Below are 22,808 nucleotides of genomic sequence, written 5' to 3'. Positions count from 1 at the left end.
TGCACCAATGCTTTGTTCTCTCATTGTAGATGTTGGGCTCTGATTATTAATTGAAGTGATAATGCATTGATTTCTTTTCCAAGACCATCCTCTTATTAGCACTTTAAAGTAGCATGAATCTGTTATATTTATAGATTACAGTCTCTAATTACAGGAGTTCCATCTCACAAGAATGTTTAATGAATGCCATGGGGTAACTAATATTCTGTTAATGACAGAAGCACTAATTTCTTATTGATCCTATTCTCTGCCTATACCTCTAACTGTACTGTAAACAAACATAAAAGAGCATCAAGCTCATGATTGTTTTTATCAACAGCCAAGAATAAAAAGTTTGGCTGCATAATCTGTTTTTAAGAAGAATCAGTAGTGCTTTCTATTGTATTATGCATGTCCTCGGTATGGAGAAAGCAATATACTACCCTTTAACAGAATATGGATTTGTCTATCTCTGTAAGCTTTGATGTCAGATTTGCTTCCATTCTACTTTTAATTTAATATGAATTTTAATGGACATCTCAAAATAGGTGAGTAGGAGAACATGAGAAGCTTTTAATACTTTGAAAACTGAACAAAGCCAACAAGAGATAAGGTAAAGAACCTCTTTTTGTCAGTCAATAAGTCAACTGTCCTTTGTCTTCTGTTCAAACTTCCCATACATTAAAGGACTTACATGCTGTATCTATTACTAAATAAATGTGCTCAGGATTTTTCTCCAGCACTAAGGCCAAATGCCACAGAATGACCTGTATCTGCTCTATTAAATTATCTTATCGTTCCCCTACATTAATTTTTGATAATGTGCTGTTCTGCTGATTGTCACTTCTAAATTTTGATTGAACTGTGTTTTGGTTCATACTGTGGCATGGTCTCAAAGCTAATGAAATAGATTCCTTTCATATGAGAGTAACTCAGAAGATGCACTCCAGGGGCTCCTTTAATCAGCTAGTCACTAATGGTGTACCGTGCATGGTACCAGCTTGGAGCAGGTCTGAATTAAGGTTACATGAAAGACACGTGTTTTACTGACATATGTCATATTGACATACGATATATGTCACTGTTGAGTCTTCTGCACCAGAAGACTCAATTCTACAAACTCAGTTGTACTGTGCAGTGTTCCCCTCTATTTATTCTGAAGTGTGTAGTGGCCTTATTCTCCAAAAGGGAGTTGCCATATCCAAGCTGCCTTCTAGACTGGTATCTTTTAATGAAAGGCACTTGCAGTTAATTTTACTCTTACATTTTGCTTTAGTCATTCTACACAGTTCCATTTATTTTCTTGCAAAACATGCTATCCATTGTCTTCCGGTTTACTGAAAAATGTGAAGGGCATTTGGACCTGTGAAACAAAGTATCTGTCCACCTCTGCTGATGAGAAGAAAGCAGCAGCTCTCCAAGGTTCAATCAATTTTGTCAGCCACAGCATACAATGGTATATTTTAAAACTTTTGAAAAAAAGGTTTCTTTTTTTTTCTTGTATGTCAGTAAGAAAATAATGAATTAAAATCTAGGGGAATCAAAAGCATAGGAAAAGAAACTCACACAAAGTTATTTCTTTGCATATGGAAGAAAAGCTTGAATACAAAATCTGAATCCTTTTGAAAACTAGATTTTTTTGGCAAATCCTATTCAAGTAATGTATTTTTTTTTTTTTTTAGGCACCTCAGTAGCCTTATTTTCCCACTCTCTGATCTGAGAAAAGCATCTGCATCACTTGAAGTATTAATGAGATTTAACTGCCATGGGACATGTGCAAGTGACAGCCAGACTGGCAGCATATCTCTTTCTGGGCTCAAAGTACTCCTCAGATTGTCTATTCTGATCAACTATTAATGAAATCCTAACTTACCCAAACTCCTCCTACACCCAGAATAGCCCACTTACTTCTTACTTTAACTAAGCCAGGATAGTATTATACAGCTTGGGCCTGACTAAATGTTGTATGATCTACCGGTTTTGAGGAACTGATATACTTTCATCTTTTTGAAGAAAGTAGGAAAGGACCCTTTGCGCACTCAATCAAGAAAATTAAACCAAGACATTCTCTTTCCTTTCCTGGATTTCGTTTTACAATATTACAACTTCAGCACCCTTTCAAAGTTTCTGATTCTTTTCAGAAATATGTGAGAAGGTGATTCATGCAGTGTTGAGTTTCAGAGCTGGCAGCGACAAAAGGTAACTGTGTTGTTAACATGGTAACTCTTGAGTATTTCCACTGAAGTGCATAGAGTATCTGGGTCTAAACTGGCAAGGGTGGCGTTAGCCCGCATTCCTGTAACCTATGGTCTGTATCTGTTGCAGAGGGAATCAAGAGACCTTGACGACTTCTAAGGAGGTGAAGACCCAGGCTAAGCTGGATGACAGCTGAAGGTTTCTGGACCTCTGAAGGGACGGATCTGGCAAATACATTAAGTTCATACCACTGATGCACCTTCCCCCCAACAATTGTGATTAACAGATGTAGATGCTTTAATAAAATTTATTCATTAAACCAGTCTATACCTAGAAATTCACACATTCATTCTATGTGAAAATATACAAACTGCATTACTCTTTTCTTTATCATTTCTCTGTACTTCCCTGAATATTATTTATTGGTACCCAATACATCAGAAAGTGCAATGAAGAATTATAATAGAATAACTGCATATAAAATGTGGCATTTAAACACATTCATTAAGTATTTTTTTCATGAAGAAACAGGCTGATGATAGAGAAGATCTGTTTATTAAAATTAATCTCTTGAATTGTTTGGTCAGGTTTCTACTTTTAAACTAATTTAGAATTAGGGTGGTGTAACTATTATTTTATACTTAGCCTGGACTGAAATTAGCATATCTTGAGAATGGAGTTTTGCCTTATGTTTCCAACTGCAGGACAAACAAAACACTAGTAATTTCAGTAACTGGAAATTTGACTTTGTTTACCACAAATAGCCATTTATGTGGCCAAGTAGCTTTAAAGCTAGCTGGGCAATTATCTAGAATTATGCTTGGCTTTAATGTCTACACACTGCACAAGGTGTAGATAAAAAAGTATTCAATTTCATTTCCAAACAGTGCTTGCTTCTCTTGGCAGTAACACCATTCAAAGTCTTGATATGCTCACAGTTAATTATTTTTCAACTTTTCAGTGAGTTAGAATGAATTTTCAGATATCTCTGAAGTAAATTCTTCCAGACTTCAAAAGAAATTTTGTTTGTCATCAGAGTTTGGTCCTAGAAAAGTATTGCATCGAGGAACATTAATTACTTGCTTCCAGTTTCTTCTGATCTGGAAATGGAATTCATTAGACAATGCACAGCCAAACCATGCTGCAATTGCAGGTCATCAAATCTCAAGAGAAATCTACAGCTCAGTGCACAGGCTTATCATAATATCATGCACACATAAAAATGAAAGAATAAAATTGGAAGATAGTACACTCTACCTTGCATTTTGGACAACCATGACTTGTCTGCATACCCAGCATTTACAGAGTTAGGAACACAGAGGAAGCAGTGTGAGAGAAAATGAGAACAGAGATGAAAGAAAACATGTGAATAATGGGTAGTTTCTAGGATTAGAATCAAAGGAAATAGAAGCATTAAGGAAGAAGTCATTGTCTAGCATGGACTGAACTACGGATAAAAGCTATTCAGTAGCAATTCAAGTTTCTGCTTTCAGAAACAAGTTTGGCACTTCTGAAAAGTTCTTCATTTTCATTATTCACTAAAGCCTCAAGTTACATGAAAGACTGCAACATTGCCATGTTTTAAAATAATGAACCCAAACAAAACTAAAATCCAAATTCTTCATAACTTGGCCACAAGTTTAAATCTATATTTGGATCTGGATTAGACCTCTGCTGGGTGAATATCTTCCTAGTTCAAAGCCTTATTTCCACATCAGTGAATGTACCTGCAAAATTTCCAGTAAGACTGATTTGACAAGTATTTTACAATACTTTTAGGTGCATTAAAAAGCCCCTTGAGATTTAGGATCTGTTCCCATTATATTCAGTAATAGTTTTGGGCCCGGTGCCACTGGACAGTATTGAATGCTGTATAGCTGGAATTACCAAGCTACAAAAGAATATGCATGCCCTTAGTTGTACCATTCATGTGCTTTTAGCAGTGTTTGTCCATATGCCAAATGCTGAACTGTGACCTGAGCATCCACTTTCCTGTTACTTTGAATAGAACAGAAATACAGATTTTCAGTTGCGAGCTCCTAGTCTAAGAGCCTTAAGATGAGTGTGATTACACAAGCAGAGAAGTTTGCAGGATTTTTCTTTTCAATCTAAGGTCTGATCCATCAGCTTTAGATATATTATTGTGTCACTGAAGTTAGCAGGATTATTATAGCCATGTATACTAATGGATACTTATCACATTCTGTACTTTTAGGGCACAAAAAAGAGTTATAATATTGCTGATAAAGAAACATATCTTTTAAAGGAAACACTAATGAGCTATTCATAATTACAGAATCTAAGAAAGCAAGGGTCTGTGAAAAAGTGATTAGTGATTTGTATAGTCACCAGATACAAAATTACCAGAATTTCTAAAATCACATCTCAGCTCTTAAAAAAAAAAAAAAAAAAAAAAAAATCACATGGAATGAATCTTTTCTGTCTAGTTTTTCTCACCTTTGTTATTATACTACAACCTTAAATTTATCTCAGATATTGTAATTCTGCATGTTTGCAAAACTGTCCCAAATTGAGAATGTTTTGAGCTGAAGCAACAATTCTATTTCAATCTGAGCATGTAGCTCTCTATATTACAGAAAGTATTACACATATTTAGCACATTTCACTAGAGCCTATTGTACTTTTAATACATATTTTTTCATGCATTATGATTTTTAAATGGAAACATGAAAAAAAAAAAAAACCTACAGGAATGATCACAAAGTCCTTGAGATCATTAGCAAAGGATGCACATTCTCCTGGGAGTACGATCTCTATTAAAAACCTCTCTAAAACCTCTCTATTAAAAATCTGCCATTTTTCCTGGTGTTGTACCTGGATTTTCTATATCAATAACTCTCAGTGTGAGACACTGACAAGTAACAAACCCAAAATAAAAGAAAGTTCAGGTTAAAATTTCTCCTACACTTACCCTCTCCCTGGAAGAAGATAAACTTTAACAAAAGGGTCAGAATAGCCATTGTTGTCTCTGGGAGCAAGATTTCTTGCCTGAAGAATATGGATGATAAGGTTGCCAAGGTGTTTGTCATAGTTGATTTGAAGCTAGAGAATGCATTAAAACACAGTCAGATAATTTGTTATTTTTTACTTCCTAAATGATTCAATACCTCTCCAAAATCCTTTGAATAAAATGAATTTTAGACCTTTACTTTGGCTGGAAACAAAAACATTTTAGAAGTTTCTGTCTCTCTCTCCTGACTAGAATGAGGTGCTAGATGATTATGTTGGATCTTGAAACAAATTTTACTTTCAAAGTCTGTCAGTATAGGTAAAAAAAAAAAAAAAAAAAAAAAAAAGAAGTTATCTCTTCCAGTCAGGAAAAAGCAGATTAAATTTGAACCCTTGATATTACTCTAAGCAGTAGCCAGCTTACTAAATAGGAATTACAGAAATTCTGACTACCTGGAGCCCGAGCCTGAGAAGGATATTATAATACTATGGGAGAACCCTTAGTACTAATATAGGAGAGAGGGATGAATTAAGGAAACAAAAGACAGAAACCTATAGGAAATTAGGCTTTGTTTATTCTGCTGCTCCCAGTTCCACTATTTTTAAAGACTAAAGTCAAAAACTAGACTAGAAAACTAGAGAACCACAATTTGGTATTGCATGGAAATGAATCCACTGCACTGTGAGAAACCCACAGCAGTCTTTGCTTAAATGTAGAGAGTCTGGGAATTTCTGAAGTAAACCACAATAAGTGCCCAAAGGCCCTTCAGGAATGGTAGCATTTTCCATTCTTCTGTTTATATTTCACAAGCCAATATTAAAGAGAGAGGTTAAAACCTAGCACTGGGCTTACAGTAGCGACATTTCAAGGGGCTGGAGTTGAATAAGAAGTCAATTAACTGAGATTTTACAACAGCTATTTTACAGAAACAATTTACACAGCAAAACCTACACACTTACCTGAATTTCTCCAGTGATTGGGTGGGAAGCAGACTTTGTAGTTTCAGTGGGCTGCCAGATTAAAATACATAAATAAATATATAGACAAACACTCACAAATAGACACACATGCATACTGGAAATAATAGATTTTAAAAGTTAACTTTTTTTAACAACTGTGGTTTATACTGCTGTATTGTCACATATTTTTAAAAAAATGTTTAATTATCTCCAACTTGTATGTTTAAAACTAATAGTTATGGTATTTCAACACAGCCATATTTCTATTGAAAAGCAAAGGTTACACTACTGTAAATTGAGTTTAGGTGAAAGCGGGTAGAGAGAGTGGAAAGAATGGTACTAAAACTGAGTGATGTTTATAAGTGAATTACACAATTGCAAGCCATCTCATATAATTTTTGCTTTATTCTGTGTTTTCTGAAAATCAATTCAGCTACATCACTTCATGTTTGAATTCTTCCCCAGACTTTCATGACATTAAATTTAAATTTTCTGTCCTTCCCTTCACAATGCTGTATAATCTTGTCTCTCCCTCTCTGTTCTCTATCACTGAGCTTCTCTAGGTTGCTGACAAAAGCAATAAAATCCTCAGTGTCTTTTTTTTCCCCCTTTTTCTTCCCACGTGTTTGTTAGCAGTTGGAAAATAATACCACCATTTGCTTCAAATCCTGGACTCTCCAAAATATGCTGTTCTGTTAAGTGGTAGTGTCCTTGAGCCACCCTGGACCCACCTCTAATGTGCATGCCATCAGTCAAGCATGAAAGCTCTCTCTGGTTCTGTAGAAGAATTTGAATATTTTTGCATTCTCTCCACATCTGCTTCCTTGGTCGATGCAGCAGAAAACAAAGGATGTAAACAAGGACAAACCTACTGTTCTCTGAAGACTGATCTGGAAGTCATCTCTTCCTGTTTTACCAGATGTGACCAGCAGCCTGATACATTATTCTGTGTAATTAGGATTTCTTTCACTTTCTGAGAAGAGTAAAACCCATCTGCCTTTTTCTGTGTTGCCATTCTATCAAAAAAAAAATCCTTAGAGATTTTCTCAGGATGCTGGATATGAATTGTTTTAAATTAGGCCAATGCAGAGCCTACATCTCCTAGACCAGAGCCTGAAGTTAAGGTGATGCACTGTCCTTTTCAGGTTTGTGATGAAGAAATATCCCCTCTATCACTCAGATTTGCAGACCAGAACTAACTAGAAAAATCTCAGCCAAACACTAGCGCAACATAAAACAAGGGAGAAAAAGAGCCCAAATCTGCCTGTTATATAGTTATAGTTACTGTCTTATGTTGCCTTATTTTTATCTATTTTACATGTTTTACCCTGCCTTCTAGATATGTTTCTTTATGAACACAAGCTTTTTCAGAAGAAAAAAAAAAAAGTTGCCTTTTCTGGAAATGCACGTGCCTCTCAAAACTAATTCTCATGGAAAATTTTAAATCATTATTTCTTGGTAGCTTACAAAGCTTTTGAAGTATAATCCCTCTAACAGCTAACATAGATCATGAAAAGTTTATAAAATATTCTGACTCTTAAATGATATTCTAGATTGAGAGCAAAGTACTCTTAAAACTTATTTGGTCCTTGAAAGAATATTCAAAGAGATAATTTCACTCCTTTTGCCAAAGACAAAGACCTACCTGAGCATCATGCAAACTTTCAAAGTAGGGCTTAAACAGCTTACATTTCTTATATTTCACCTCTACAAATTGATTTTAGTATACTTTAATAGTTCTGATCCCAGTCTGATAGTGCTATAAAATAACATGGAGTTGGCTGTGCTGTGACTACAAAATCACTGCCGGATAGTCTAAATGCTCTAATTTTACAGAGGTTCAAATAGCAAAAATAATAAGTTTGTTCACTACAAGTATCACATAATACAGAATGTATTAGCACGGATACTGTAGGAGTTCAGAGAAAAGGGAATAGGCATGCTGAATTTGTACGGGGACTTTCAAAGATGGTTAAAGTGGCGTTCCCTTTAGCTGTGAAGTTAACCTGCTGTCATCTACTTGTCTATAAAAATAAATGTGTATTTTATGTTTCTATACCATTGTTAAATCTCTGTATTCATTTATAAGACTGTGATTCAGCATATTAAATATTTTGTTTTCTCTCTGACATCAAGCTGATTTAAAACTGACAATGAAGAACTACCCAAATATCTCAAAGAAACATGAATAATTTAGGCTCCCAAGGTCATCTGGTCTAACCCCCAGCTCAGAGCTGGGCCAACTTTGAAGCTGGAAATGGATTGAAAGGCAAAGATGCAAATAAGTGTATTTCTTTATCAGGGCCACAGTGAGGATTAGTCTGAAAAGAAGGAAAAGCGTTTAACTGCTGACTTCTCCAGGAGCTAAAGAATCTGAGGATTTAGAAAAACAATCCATTCTTCAAGATACTAAGACAATTAAATGCTTCTAGAGAGTATTTATATCCTGGATGTAATCTGCACTGTAGAATGATCATGCATTTACATTACAAAAGAACCAGGTCTGCACAGGATATAGTCAGATCAAGGCTCTCAAAGGTTAAATCTCTCCTGTGATGGCTGATCTAATTTCATTCTCATTTCTTTTGATACTCCTGGCAGGCACTCACACGCCCTGTGTAAGAGCTGGTGCTTTGTAATGCCATCACATCTGCTGGAGAAGGTTGTCCTTACCACGATGTGAAACTTGTTAATGCCACGCTCTGATGCTATGCACTATCGCTCCGTAGTAGTGGGATGAAGCATTAAATATGAGAGAATCGGCACTGCAGAATATCAGAGAGTCTCCTACAACATTTCTGGAGTGTATATCCTATACAAAAGCTTAAAAAAAAATCTTACTTGCTAAAAATAAGAACAGTAGCAAAACCAAGATCTAGGCAGTTTGGATATTTAGTTTGCAACGACACTTTGGCAAGGCTGCAGCCTGCCTAGAAATGCTGTCAGCCCAAGGCAGAGTGCTGTTCCAGAAAAGCTGAGCAGTAGCTTTTTCTTCTAAGAGAGCTCAACACCATTATAAACTTGGCCTGCAGTCAATGAACAGAAACTATACAAGTCAACAAGATCTACGGTTGTTGTGAAAGAAATGCCTCTCAACAGGATTTTCAGAAAAAAGAATCTTCCCGATATTTACCTGATTCATTTTGACATTTGCATCCCCCACATAAAGGCATTAGTTTTAATAAATTTTTTGTTTCATTTTTATTAGCCTCCAGCTGAATTTTCATAAAAGATTACTAAATCCTCTGTGAAGCAAGAAATGAAATTTATGCTCCTAACTTTAGGTGACCTGCTACAGTGCCAAAGCTGGGAACCCAATCTTCTCATGTGGACAGAGAGAAGCACTTCTTCAAGGTACACTGTACATCAAAGATTTATGGATCTTCATACACTGTGCAGTGAATTTAGGAGCTTCATTGAGCTTTCATTTGCTTCATTGAACCAAATGAAAGGGGTCTCAGTGTAGATAATGACATTTGCAGTAAAAGCCCTGCCCTCTCTTTTCCATGCAGTGGATACACTTCAGTGGCAGGTTTCATCCAGTCCCATGAACTTCAGAAGTGCATTATTCTCGCTGGTAAACATAAGGCACATGGCAAACTAGTTCATGCATAGTTGTATACAATATCCAGAGCAAGGTGTAATGAAACCAGCTATACCCCTGATGATTATGCAATTCTGACAGATCCCTGAAGTTAGGTGCAGTAAATCTCAACAGGTGGATTTAACTTGTACCTCATAGATGTGAATTTGCTCATAAAAAGTCTATGGGAATTGTGGCCAGACAGAATTACTATCCAAAGCAAACTGATCAGTAAATATATTTACAATTTTTGCTAAATTACTGTATGGAAGAGATTTTTTTGTTTCCCCTCACATGAAAGTTATGTAAGCTTATTGAAGAGGTATCCGAAATGAGCAGCAGCATTTGCTGGTTTTTGTTTGTACAGTACCTAACTCATTTGTAGTTCAAATCACAGTCATGGCTCAACAGCACAAAAATACAAACATAACAGTAATGCAGTAGGAACTTGACATTTTCATGGAGGAATAAAGATACAGAGAAATAAATATCTAGACAGCACATAATTTTGTAATGTGAAGTTTCACTTCCAATAGTAAGACAGTGAGAAGCTGAATATTCACGATAGCAATCGGCCTTATCTATCTTGCAAATTACTTAAGCGAATGCAGTTTTCACAGGATTGATTTTCACCTCATGTGTTAACTTTTTTATACAAAAAGCAAAAATATGACAGATGACATTATGATCTAGTTTTCCATTCCAACTGTGAAAAAATGCTACTAAATTCCCACTCTGCCTTTTCCAGGTGTGCAAGTGGGTGCACAAGGAGAACAAAGTTCAACTGAGAAATGGACAGGATGTGGCAAAGAAAATTAGAAATTACATTTAACAAGTTCACAGGAATTAGCTAGTGACAAAACACATTTTGATGGTAAATTTATTTTTAATTCTTTCCCTGGCTTTCAGAGAAATGTGTAATGTTGCTATGATTACTCATAGCTTTTAACACTTCAAGCAGTAGCTTAGCAGAGAGAGGCAAATTATTGTCTTAGTAATACCAGCTTCTTCTGTGGAACTAGTACCTCACCATCATATAGGACGTTCTTAAAAAGCAACAACAATGAAGAATGAAAAGGGCAATTATTTTGTTCAAAAATAATAATATTAATTTCAAGAAATCTATTTTCAAAGAAGGCTCAATCTTTTACAACCTTGGATAAATTGCATAATTTTCTTTGTGTCCAAATTCTATATCTTAACAGTAACACTAATTACCGTCATGGAAATTAACTCATCAATATGTGCTGTGATTTCTTGCTACACTAAAGAAGATAAATAGGCAGTTTCTTCTTGTCATCAAAATGTTACTGCTGCATAACTGAGAAGTTTTTTTACCTTGCTGCTGTGCCGCTTTTTGCTCACTGAGGGGGAACCAGGCTGACCAGGACTGGGAACAGCACTGGAGGTGGCGGAAGTGGTTCCAGAATGAACATGAGATCCCTTTTCCACTCCTGAGGAAGCAACCAGAGGCGACTGCTGTAGAGAAACCTTTTGGAGCTCTGCAGCCAGCTGCTTGGGATCAACCCCTGGGGACTTCGCTTTATCTACTGGATTAAAGTAAGAGAGCTTCGTATTGATAATTGCTAGCATATTCAAATCCATCTTGCAGTCATACAGACAGGATAATGATCTTCACAAATTTTTATATTTTCTGCTTGTATACCATAAAGATGTCAAAAATAACCTATAAAAATAGACCTCTCCCCCACAATATCAACATCCCCATTCCAATCTTTCTACTCAACACTATATCAACTAGTGTTACTCAACTCACAAGCTTTCTGAGAAGGTTGTTCTTTAGCTGAAGAAAAACAGGCCTTGCTGATCATGCTGAATCATACTGGAGCAAATTACAGTTGTAAAGATTGGCCAGTGTTAACTTTCACTGTTTGGAACTGGTCCAGTTTCACCAAGTATCTGAAATTTGTTGTAACAAGCTTTAATCTCAACTTTTTTTTTTTTTTTAATCAACTGGACATTCAATAAAACTGAATTCTGCTCCTGAAGTAATTTATACAAAAAATAAAGATAAAAGGAGCTCAAAACTTTAGCACCACAAATTAATCAAAGCACAATAAAATGAAAACAAATTAAAAGCAAAAGCCCTGATTCATCTTTCATTATTACACACACCTATGTGAAGCACATCTAGTAGGAGTCTGATTGCCCTCCCTGCTGCCCAGGAAGGAGTAGGGAGAATTTATCCTTTGTAGATGGCAATCTCCATTTAATAGAGTGATGAGGTCAAGTAAGTTTCATATGTGCCTTAACATATGTAGACTTAAAAGGATACTAGGCTCAGCTTTGTTCCCAGGTTCTCAGAAGTACAGAAGTTTTAAGGCAATATGTTAGCCTTGTCCTGCCTGCTAGGTTGTATTTATTTTTTCTTTCTAGAGGGAATGGAGATTCTTGCTTTCCAAAACACAAACAGCCTGCAAAACCTTGGAGGTGATGGCAAGAAGGACATGACTTGACTGTCAGAAGGGACACTATAGAGTTGTTCCAACTCAAATGACTAGAAGATTGCTAGACTAGGAGGAAGCAAGAATGGGGCAATTTACTTTTATTTCTGTTCTTTCTCACTTTGAGTTTTCTCCATTAATAAAAATGGAGCTTCCATTCTTTCAAAGGCCAATCTTAATGTCTATGAACGCCTTTGGTGTTTGGATCTGCTCACTGAGAAAAACCTGTGGGTAGCTCTGCCTCCAAACTCTCTCAGACTCAGTGTTAACTTTCAATTAATATCAGTAACGTCTATTTTCAACAAAAGGTAGCCTGATGGTAAGTATATGATTAGATGGGAAGAGTTACATGGTCAGAAAATGGAGAATTTAATCCAGGTAACTTGTGCACTTACTGATAAAAAAGCAGCCACAATAGCACAGAATTCAGAACGGACATCTGAGAAGATGAATAGTACTCTCTTTTAATCTGCACTGAGCTTGCTGAAGGGCTGCATTACTAGGAAGATTGTGGATGTTGGTTCAAATTAGATTAGATACAACTAATACTGTGATTAGAGCCTGCAGTCATGGTATTGATTGACTAGAAGGGAATCCCTCCAAAAGCACTGCCATCTTAGAAGTCACAAAACAAAACTTCACACAAAGTACTTCCCATTGCAGCCTTGTGTCCTAGTAAATGCTGTATATTCATCACTAATAGCAGGCCGCAAGCTTTGTATAAAGCTAACACAGGCCTTAGGACTTCTTGTGTGTTATTCAAATTTGCTACAGTTTCCTAGGAGCTTTGTTTTAGCATGTCTGGCTACAACAGCAATTGTCTAATGTCCAGATGGCTATGACCTTAATTTGTCTGAGTTAACACTTCACCTTGTATAATTGTACAGTATAATGCCAATTCTTAATAACTTTGATACATAAAGGTGCAAGAGTAATTGTATTGCGTGGACTGAAGTATTTCTGACTCTGGATTAATAATGCAGCTTCTAGCAGCACAGGCCTGGGGTGACAGCAGAGTGCTGCAAGGTTTGGGCACAGGACAATAGCTGAGGCCCTAGGGATACCAGCAACTTGCTGGTCAGTTACTAAAGCTGATGCAAACTCAGGAGCTGGGCAAAACAAATTTTAGGGGCAACAAAAAGAACAAAGAATAAGAATATACCACATGGAAAGTGTATGACATCTAGTCAAGTCATATGCAATGCAGAGCTGCTGACCAGTGAGGAAAGAGCAAGACATGCTAAGAAAACATAAAAAAGGCCTCAAGCAGATCCTGAAGTGGAAAGGAAGGAATAATCAACATTGTTCACCTCCCAGCAAGGAGGAGTCAAAAACCCTCACCGCAAACATCACACTCCTCCCAGCAAATTCCTCCGGACACTGTCGACTTGCTGCAGTGCCCCTGGAGTGAAAGCTCTGCCTGCAGGGCCCAGAGAAGTTGCCCAAGGGGGGACCATTATGCCACAGTTTTCTGCGGCATATATAGATGAAGGGGTAGCTAGTGGGAGGTTTTCCCTGGATAACAAATGTTAGCTGCAGTATTGTTACTGAGATTTTCTTTGCATTCATTAGATAGAGTAGATTTTGCCAGTATGAATTGAACTGGGCTAATAATAACTAACAATAAAAGTTTGGCTTTCTATGTAAGGCATGGTCCCCCTTCTGCCCATGGCAAGATCTGGGATGTAACACCTGAGCTTACAATGCTAATATCCTAGCTTGCATCATATCCAATTTTCAGCTGCTATCCAGTCCTACAATATCAAAGTAACAGCTTGTTGCTCACCTGCCCTAACGGGTTCGTGAAGCTCCAGGTGCTGGGGATTCTCAGAGTCCGAGAGCATGTTCAGGTCCCTAAAGAAAACGATGAGAAGCCTGAGACAAAAGAAACTCTTTTCTCATACCCTCATTATTTTATCAAGTAGATAAATGAATAGTGGTTCATGACAGAAGCAGCTCCCAAGCATAGCCCCTTCTTAGCTGATAGATATTTGCAATGTTGTTAAAGAGCTGAGAAGAAAAGGTTCTTTTAAGGTGAAATCTTTAATGGACTGAATGCAAGTTTATACATTTCTCATGTTGCTTAAACGACTTTCATCTAAAGGATACGGATTTCAGTGCTAAATTACCATCTTTTTCTAACCCTAGTAAATTCAGTGAATTGTATGTGTGTCAATGAGAGGAGGTTGTGGCCTGACAATGGAGATATAATTGTTCATAAAAGTATAATCACTAACATATGTCTCAGCTTATCTTTCCTTAAGACTTTGAAAGAAAAAAAAAGACCAAACAAACCTCCCACGCTCACAGTGAACTCTTGCTAATTATTACATTGATGTCTCGTGCTAACAAAGGTTCCACCTTAACAACTGTAAATTAAAAAAAAAAAAGCCATGAAAAGCCAAAAAAAATGGAAACAGAAAGATGGGGAAAAACTCACAGTCTTACACATATTTCTGCTTCCCCACTATGTTGAATAATAATGCTTTGGACTTCTTCATAAGTTTTCCCAGTCAAAGGGATGCCATTCCATTCCAGCACCTGCATTCCTAAGAAGGTAAAACAACATGAGGTCAGGTGCTCGTATTTTGATAAAGGCATCAGATAGACTGCTTTGACAAGCCGATCTGATGTGACATTCAGTGAATGTTGCTTAAACGGCACAACATATTAGCAAAGTGAAAAATTAGCATATTTCACTCCACATAGATAAGATGGTTGAATGTTACTGTCCCATCAGCTATGACTTACCTGTTGAAGCAAGTCAGGAGATTAATTCTCTTCTGATTCAAACTATACATGCACTCTCCACAGTCTGGGTTGCATGATATTGAAAAACTTTTGCAATATCAAAAGCATGCACACCTACCAACATGGCAAGAAAACAAAGCATTCTATATCAGACATTTCTTGGCCAGCCATGGTCTTGGAAGATAACTGTTCCCTACAGTGACACATTGCTGCTAAGAAGCTGAGCCTCAAAATGGGACTAAATTTGTGAATGTGATTCGGTAATTCAAATATATTTTCTCTACTTTGTCGCTTAAGAAAATACAAGATGAAAGCCGTTGGGCTAACTGATTTCAAATGAACAAGGTATCTCCACATTTCAAGCATCAGTCTGGAAATATTCAGGTTTAAATTTTTCTTCCATATCTTTTCTCATGAAAAAGTGACAAAACAGCTGAAGCTAATTTGCTATGGAAGACAGGAACTGAGCTACAACAACCAGGCTGAAAAATACTGAATAGTGATCTAATCTGTTGGGTCTTCGAGGTGTCCCAGGACTGAGCCAGGAGACTCTGTATGGAGCAAGGTATCGCTATGAGGAAGTTTTAAGCTCAGTACTTACAGAGTCAATCCCTCTATAAATCATGCGAGGTGTATTCTGATAAGATGAGAAATCTTTTGGTTACAGTAAAACGCTTACAAAAAGCAAACTGTAGATACATATCTGGGAGTTACAACTCAGGTTCTGAGAACTGCATTTATATTTTGAACCAGTTAGTCATAAGGATGACTCCAAAGAGATCAACTTCATACTAATGTACATATGTCAAAATTCAAGCCTTAGGCTCTAGTGGAAAAAAATTACTTAATGGGAGAAGATACTGAATGCTTAATAGTCCACTAAAAGCAATATATTACAAAACATCTGAAAACCACATCATCCACACAGCAAGGAAAACCACAAACACTTAGATTGCTACCACTTACACAGATAAAACCAAGTCTTCACCTGGGTCATATTTTTATTTCAAAATCCTGTGCTGTTGCATATAACAAATGGGAAAAATAATGAAGTGAAATGTGAAGATAAACTCATAGGAAAACATGCTGCTAAATAAAATATAATGAGAATTGTTCATGGCATAAAGCAGATGAAATTATTTGAAAATGAAAGAATATCAGAAATAAAGACTATAACTTTATATTACAAAATTTTCCATAGGATTCTGTGAATTAGGATTTGAAATATCAGATTTGTTCATAACTTTTGTCAGTACGAATTTATCATTCTGTTTGCAGCAGTTTACAGAAATACAAACTGTGCAGAATGACTAAAAAGTGATGCTCAAAAGGCAGTAAAGCAGCTGCTCACTGCCAAAATAGATTTGTCCTTTCCTAAAATTTAGCCCCTTTCATTAACCAGCCATCATTCAAAAGCATGATCTTGCTTTTACTTGTTAGAGCAGATAAGGTTTTAAGGTCAGTTCCTCTGGAATAAAGCAACAGTAATTATGAACAAATGCAGCTCCCCTTGATTTTCTGCCATACAAATATAACAGCATGCACTCTGTTTAGAAAACTTCTAGAAAGGAAGGAACTGAAGTTATTTTTTGTTTTGTCTTGAGTAAGACAAGCCAAGATACCACTTCTATGTATTGGCAATGAACAAGAATAGAAGTGGAAAGTTTTAGATATCTGAGAAAACAGTTAACATTGCTTTGTACAAAAAAAAAAAAGAGCTTTGTTGACAAAATGCATCCAGCTACCATCCTAGCTATATTACATCCTGCTTGCCTGGCTTCAGAAGAAAATTTACCGGAGGAGCCGTAAGGCTATCATCAACAGCTTGCTTGAATTTAACAGACCAGCAGGAAGAGCCTAGCTGAGTACCACCACAGTGCTGGGATTTGGAAATCAAGTCTAATTTCCACTGCTGAGAGTTTCACTGCTGAGAGTTTCACTACTGAGTGCAATGGAACTGCAGTCACTCTCTTGGTCAGTAAGGCCAAGCACATGTGAACAAAGCAGCAAACCAAAAGGAAATTGAATCTCAACAGCCTTGGCTCACACAGAGATCAATTTAAGCTTTCAGTATAGGGGTATTTTTTTTTTATTGGCTGTCTTGTGGATTCATTAATGTTTAAAATCAAAACAATTTAAACATGACTTAATTGATCTGACTGATAGCCCTGGGGTCTAGGGAAAAGGTTTTTAGGCAAGAAGCTGATTTCTCCTAAGGAGTAACTGCTAAATGCCTTTTTTCTGGGAAAAAAAAAAAATGTTACAAAGAAATTGTTTAGAGGGAATGTGAGTTTAATCAACAAAAAGAGAAAAAAAGATATGAAGAAGTCACAGGAGAGTGATGATGATTAAGTTTTTTTTTGCCTAAAAAACAATCACATTCTGTAACTGGTCTTTGGTAGTCAGGACATGCTATTCACATTCCCAAAATTGTGTATGCTTCAAATCATCAGTTTTGTAGACAAAAAAGCAAACAGGAAGATGAGAAAACTTACATTGCTCCATGATAACTCTGCTGACTGAGGAAGAACACGTAATTGCTCTGATAATCAAATCCACAATCTTCTTGCAGCTTTTTTTTTTTATTATTTTTATTTTACTGGGACAACTACATCCTGCACTGATGGTGAGCAACGACATATTTTTAGCAGTATCAGCTCTCACAGTCAGCAGATCCGCTTTATACATCAAGACCTCCTCACTACTCCACTAAGTGTGCTGACACACATGATTTGCTCAGTCTTTTTGGTATCTATCTACTTTACGGTGACATTTAGAACCTGGAATCAGAAGATGTTTGTAATTTTCCACTGATTACAAAATGATTATTCCAGAAAGGGAATCTTATACATTTGCAACTACCATGGAGATATTCACATTTAGCTAGATTAATAACATCCTTTCCCTTAAAAAAACATGCTATAGTCCTACTGTATTGAAAGACAGAAGGAAGCCTATTGTGTTCATTTATTTTTTCCATATACATCTGTTACAGCTGAAGATGTTACCAAAATCTAACTATACCTTTCCTCTGACACAGAATAGCCATTGTATTCTTCCTTATAAGTGTCAAATAAATATCTCAGAGTCTTCTTTATTTGTTATAGTTGCTGCTCTCAGTGCTTAAATTAAGAGCTTGCTCCTGGAGTGAGGGTCAGTGCTTATGCTGCAGAAGTGAGAAAGGGCCCATGTTTCATGAAAAACCCCCATAGGAAGGAGAGGGTGGAATTTTGTTGTATTGTACTATATTGCTATACTTAACACATACAGCTTAATGTTGTTCAAGATTGCCAGGCTCCTTTTAGCAAGTGTCAAGTGTCAAATTTTATTATTTTTGTTTAGGCATGAGTAGGACAATTATCTGTTAACTGATAACAATAAAACCTGAAAACTCTGCAGATGTTATTTCCTTTTTCTGACATTTTGACTAGTCATTTGACAGCTTGTGAAATGGCAGCTAAGTACTGGTAAAACTTGAAATCTGCTTTTAACAGTGGCAAGTCAGAGACTATTAAGAAGTAGCTGCTACCAGCCCAGGGATGAAAGTACTTGAAATAATTACCTGGGGTCCCTGGGGAGCATTCAGCACGCTTTGTTGATCCTGGAAGGTCTGTGAACTTTTGAGGAAGAAAGTTTTTGGGTGAAAGTTTTAATACTATGGAAAAAAAGATCAATTCAGACACAAACCCAGGGCCAGACTTGAGCTTACAACACCAATTTTCAAATACAATTTCTCAGAAGCCTGAGTAAACCTGTGTCAAAATATGAGGAGTTCACCTACTTAAACTTGCTTGGACTGGCCACATGGTTTGAACTGGGAACATTCTGCTGATAATTTTAATTGCTCATGCTAAACAACTACACTCTCTAATTGCTGGCTATTTAGATTTGTAAACATCCTATGTGGATCAGCTGTTAGAAAAAAATGTGTACATAATAGCAAGGACTATGTTGGTATTACTCCCTGATCAGTCTTCTGCAACATTTTACAGCTCCTCAATCAAAAAGTGCAAAATGCAGCTCACCATTAATGTTCATCTGCCTGTATAAAATACACTTTTAAATCTTAAATATTTCCATATGTTTGAATTAATTTACAAGTATTGCAAAAGTGCATATTGTCCAGAGAGGTTGTGGAGTCTCTGTCCTTGGAGGTGTTCAAAGCCCAACTGGACATAGACCTGAACAATCTGCTTTCTCTGACCCTCCTTTGAGGAAAAGGCATGAACGATGTGACCTCCAGAGGTGCCTTCCAGCCTCAATTATTTTGTGATTCTATGTAATAGTTATATTTTGCTTTATAGAGTTTGATAATGCTTTATCCATATATGCTGTAGCTCTATGTATCAAAGAAAGCAAAACCAACCAGTTCTAGGGATATTAAATCTGCACTGGGATGCCATAAATAGTTCAGAGTGCAATTCTGTGAAGTAACTAATTTGGTCTAACTGAGGAACAATGAGTAAGTTTTCCTTATCTCTTTGAATTCCTATGTTGAACAGGTATGTACTCCAACTGTTTATCTGTTTTTTTAACGAAGAGTGGAAATACTTAGCGACAGTGAAAAAGCCTGCATTATCAAATGACCAGAAATTGGTTCCATGGATATTCCTGAAATCTCTGTGTGTCTGAATCTTATCGCATCTTTTGAATTTTGGTTTACATTAAGTTTCAAAGGTTAGATATAATTACATCCTGTATCATTGATCATAGTATTTAGGAGAAACTTAAACAAACAATTGTTCTTTGTTTTCCTACTTTTTGGTACAGATACTTTGATGTCATTCCTTTGGGTAGACTCTGTCCTCATTAAGTAATGATTAATTAAACTAATCCACAGTCATCCTATTTAAAACTAAACTGTAAGAAAGATCTGAGACTTGATAAAGTGAATCCTTTTTAGGAGTTATGATAAAGAAAAGATATCTAAAACAGACTTACAGTGAGTGATCAAAAATACTACCAACTATGGTCTTGATCCAACAAATAACAAAATACCCTTAATTTTCAAAGTATTTTCTAGCACTGAATTTGCTATTGTGATACAGAATCCTTGATCCTAAAATTGTTGCTTTTAATGTTTAACAGGAAATATTAGATGACATCACAGTTATGTCAAACATACTAACCTACAAGTATTTCAGGAGTGGATCTCTTTAGTGCATATATAATCCATGTTCATGGCCAATGATTTGAGGATTGTTTCGTTGGAGATGATGTTCAAGGATTGTGGCTGTGAATGCTCCCTGCCACAGACCTAAACCCTGGTTCTCTTTCTGCTTACCCTTGTTTTAGGAATTCCATTAGCTTCACTCCTGACTTGCACTAATCCAAAACACTGATGCAAATGCTTTTTTTTTTAAAAAAAACAGATTAGATACTGACTGTATGATAGCTTTGGACCAAACTTTGCTCTATATTTGTGTACATCAGGAGTGACACAGAGCTCAGAATTGTTGCAGAAATAATAATAGCTTCCCTCGAATGCCAGTAAGAGGAGTGATTCAGAGCCACAACCTTGGACTATTTACAATATTGTGTTTCCATATTCAGAAGAGTTTTCAGGAGAAACACATGCTTCAGGAGAATATCAGCTAAATGACTATTTTTTCTCTGAAGTGAATGTCATACTAGGGAAGGTGTTAGACTTGAAAACGTAAATTGATATTTATCCACAGAAACAATACAGCAAAGTTGCAAATAACCTATGCTGGTGTTTCAGAACATCACACCTTAGACCCAGAAGAGCTACTTTTAGCTGCCTTCTTTGTAACTGGTGAGTCCTTGGCTTTGCATTAAGATCTTGAACATTATTTTTTTTTCATTTACTCCACAGAACCATGCATTTATCAGTTATATAGATCCCATGACTTCATATAAAGCTGATTGGAGAGGGATTTGTTCCTTTATCCTGCAGCCTTGAAAGAGAAGCTGGCTATATGTTATGAAAAAGCAACTGAAAGAAGGGGAAACAGACCAATAGAATTAAAATGTCAACGATGTCTTCGGGGGTTGGGCGTGGCCTGGATTTGGAAACACTATAGCATCTGTTCTCACATTTATCCCAGACATTCTTGTACAATTTCCTTTTTTAATGTCTCCTTCCTTAATAGTGATCAAGAGTAGAAATGTTTCTTTGCCTCATGAGGATTTTGCAAGGTTGTGATACAAAAAAATATTTGAAGAGCTCCTGCTCTGCCTGGGGGGCTGCTCTCATTAAATACATCCTCCAGTCTGCCACCTGAGTGATAAAGCTGTACTGTTTAACTGAATGTTAAGCATTCCTATTCACAAAAAAAAAGCACATAACAAATTATGAAATACGCAGGCAGAATGAGTCTTGGTGTTAGAGTTTCTGACTGTCAACTGGGAGACACAATATCTATCTCAGTTTCCACCCATCTTCTGTTATTTTCCATATTTTCTGTCCACTTCAGATTTAAGATATGAGCTGGCTGCGTCATTAAAGTTGAAATTGAAAGGAATCTGAAAATCATCAAAGGATTTTATTTCTCTGAATAGGAATCCCAATGTACTTGCTTGAAATACAGAAATACTAAACTAAGCCACTGAACATCTCTTGAATTTTATTCCCATCTGTAACACAATGTTCACTATTACAAAGTTAATCTTAGTAACTTTTAAAAAATATGTATATATTTCTATTTATATATATAACAGCATATACTCTTATACTGAAGAGTCCCCTATTCAGTATATGCAAGGCACCCGAGAAGTGGTAAAACTGTTGCTTGCTGTGTCAATAACAGTTTGTAATTATTTCAGAAAAATCAGACCACACGTAGAACACATACTATTTTTCCATTTTTTAGTGTCTCAGTGATGGTCTCCTACTGGAATTTAAAAAGATATAGACATGACAATATTAGAATAGACCCTCTGGTTTTGGTTACACCATAGTGATACACATAGATTGCTGGGATTTATTCTCTGCTTCTTCATAGTTTGTATTGTTTATTCTTATGCAAAATAAATGTGTCAGTTTGAGTTGCATTTTTCACTGGTCCAATGCTCAAAGAGGAAAAGAAAATTGAATTCTCTAGGCTAGCAACTTCAATCAGTAGAATGTGAAAGTTATTGTCTTTCTATTTCATAGAAGAATTAAAATTCAGAAACATCACTTTGAAATCCCAGAAAGTGCTATAAAAGCTAAATGTGCACTCAGAACAAGGAGCAACAATATCAACTTGCAGTCTGACATTCAACACTAAATTACTTTCTGGTCTGTGTTCTCCAGTTATTTTTCTTTTATTTCTAAACCTTTCTGATGGTTAAAAACAGGTTGATAAAAGTCAATGTGCTAATGTATTTCCCTGTATTGCTGGACATGAATCACACCAAAACTCATTATTTTTTGTAGACACCTTAACTTCCTCTCCCACTCGTCATTTGCACCTAGATTGAACATCTTCCATTAGTACAATAATTATTATATTGACAACGTTCACAATTCTTAAAAAATGAATATGTTATTCATCAAATAGAAATAATATAATGGACCTGCCTATGCCTCATGGCTGCTATGCTGCTACTATGAAATGAAATTTATAAAAGTACAGACAGAGCAAATCAACCTTGCATTTGGTGTGTACTTGGCATTTCCAGGCAGGTATAGACCACACCACTGATTGGTACAGATGCATTTATCAATCCCATACAAAACAACTCTCTAATTTAGTCTACCATCAGATTTCTACATATATTGGCACACAGTTCTCCAGATCACCCTTCAGTTTGAACTATGCTAGAGTAACAAGTGATGATCTGAATGTATTGTACGACCTCAAGTTAAGCTCTCGTCAAGTTAAAAGAGTTTAGATTAGAGTTACTGTTTATGAAAATAACTATAACTTAAATGACAAATTTACAGTGCTTTCACCACT

General features: G+C 36.3%; 1 protein-coding gene and 1 long non-coding RNA gene across 3 annotated transcripts in view; one reads left to right on the top strand and one right to left on the bottom strand.

Moving 5' to 3' along the window:
* Positions 1-22,808, bottom strand: part of PCLO (piccolo presynaptic cytomatrix protein) — a 371,716-nt gene that overhangs the window by 71,529 nt on the left and 277,379 nt on the right. For both annotated transcript variants that reach the window (XM_086745649.1, XM_086745658.1), the window contains exons 11-16: positions 14,594-14,702; positions 13,940-14,007; positions 11,027-11,238; positions 6,106-6,156; positions 5,108-5,238; positions 3,433-3,459 (exon numbers count right to left, since the gene is read on the bottom strand). In XM_086745649.1, the coding sequence (XP_086601775.1) occupies positions 3,433-3,459; positions 5,108-5,238; positions 6,106-6,156; positions 11,027-11,238; positions 13,940-14,007; positions 14,594-14,702 (598 nt within the window). The remainder of the gene's footprint in view (positions 1-3,432; positions 3,460-5,107; positions 5,239-6,105; positions 6,157-11,026; positions 11,239-13,939; positions 14,008-14,593; positions 14,703-22,808) is intronic.
* Positions 1,679-2,498, top strand: LOC147601970 (uncharacterized). The gene is made up of 2 exons (XR_015258272.1): positions 1,679-2,178; positions 2,305-2,498. It is a non-coding gene; the product is annotated as an uncharacterized LOC147601970 (long non-coding RNA).

Source organism: Chlamydotis macqueenii, chromosome 1, assembly GCF_036417535.1.
Source record: "Chlamydotis macqueenii isolate bChlMac1 chromosome 1, bChlMac1.mat, whole genome shotgun sequence".
NCBI lineage: Eukaryota > Metazoa > Chordata > Aves > Otidiformes > Otididae > Chlamydotis > Chlamydotis macqueenii.
This window is presented reverse-complemented; position numbering and strand designations above follow the sequence as displayed.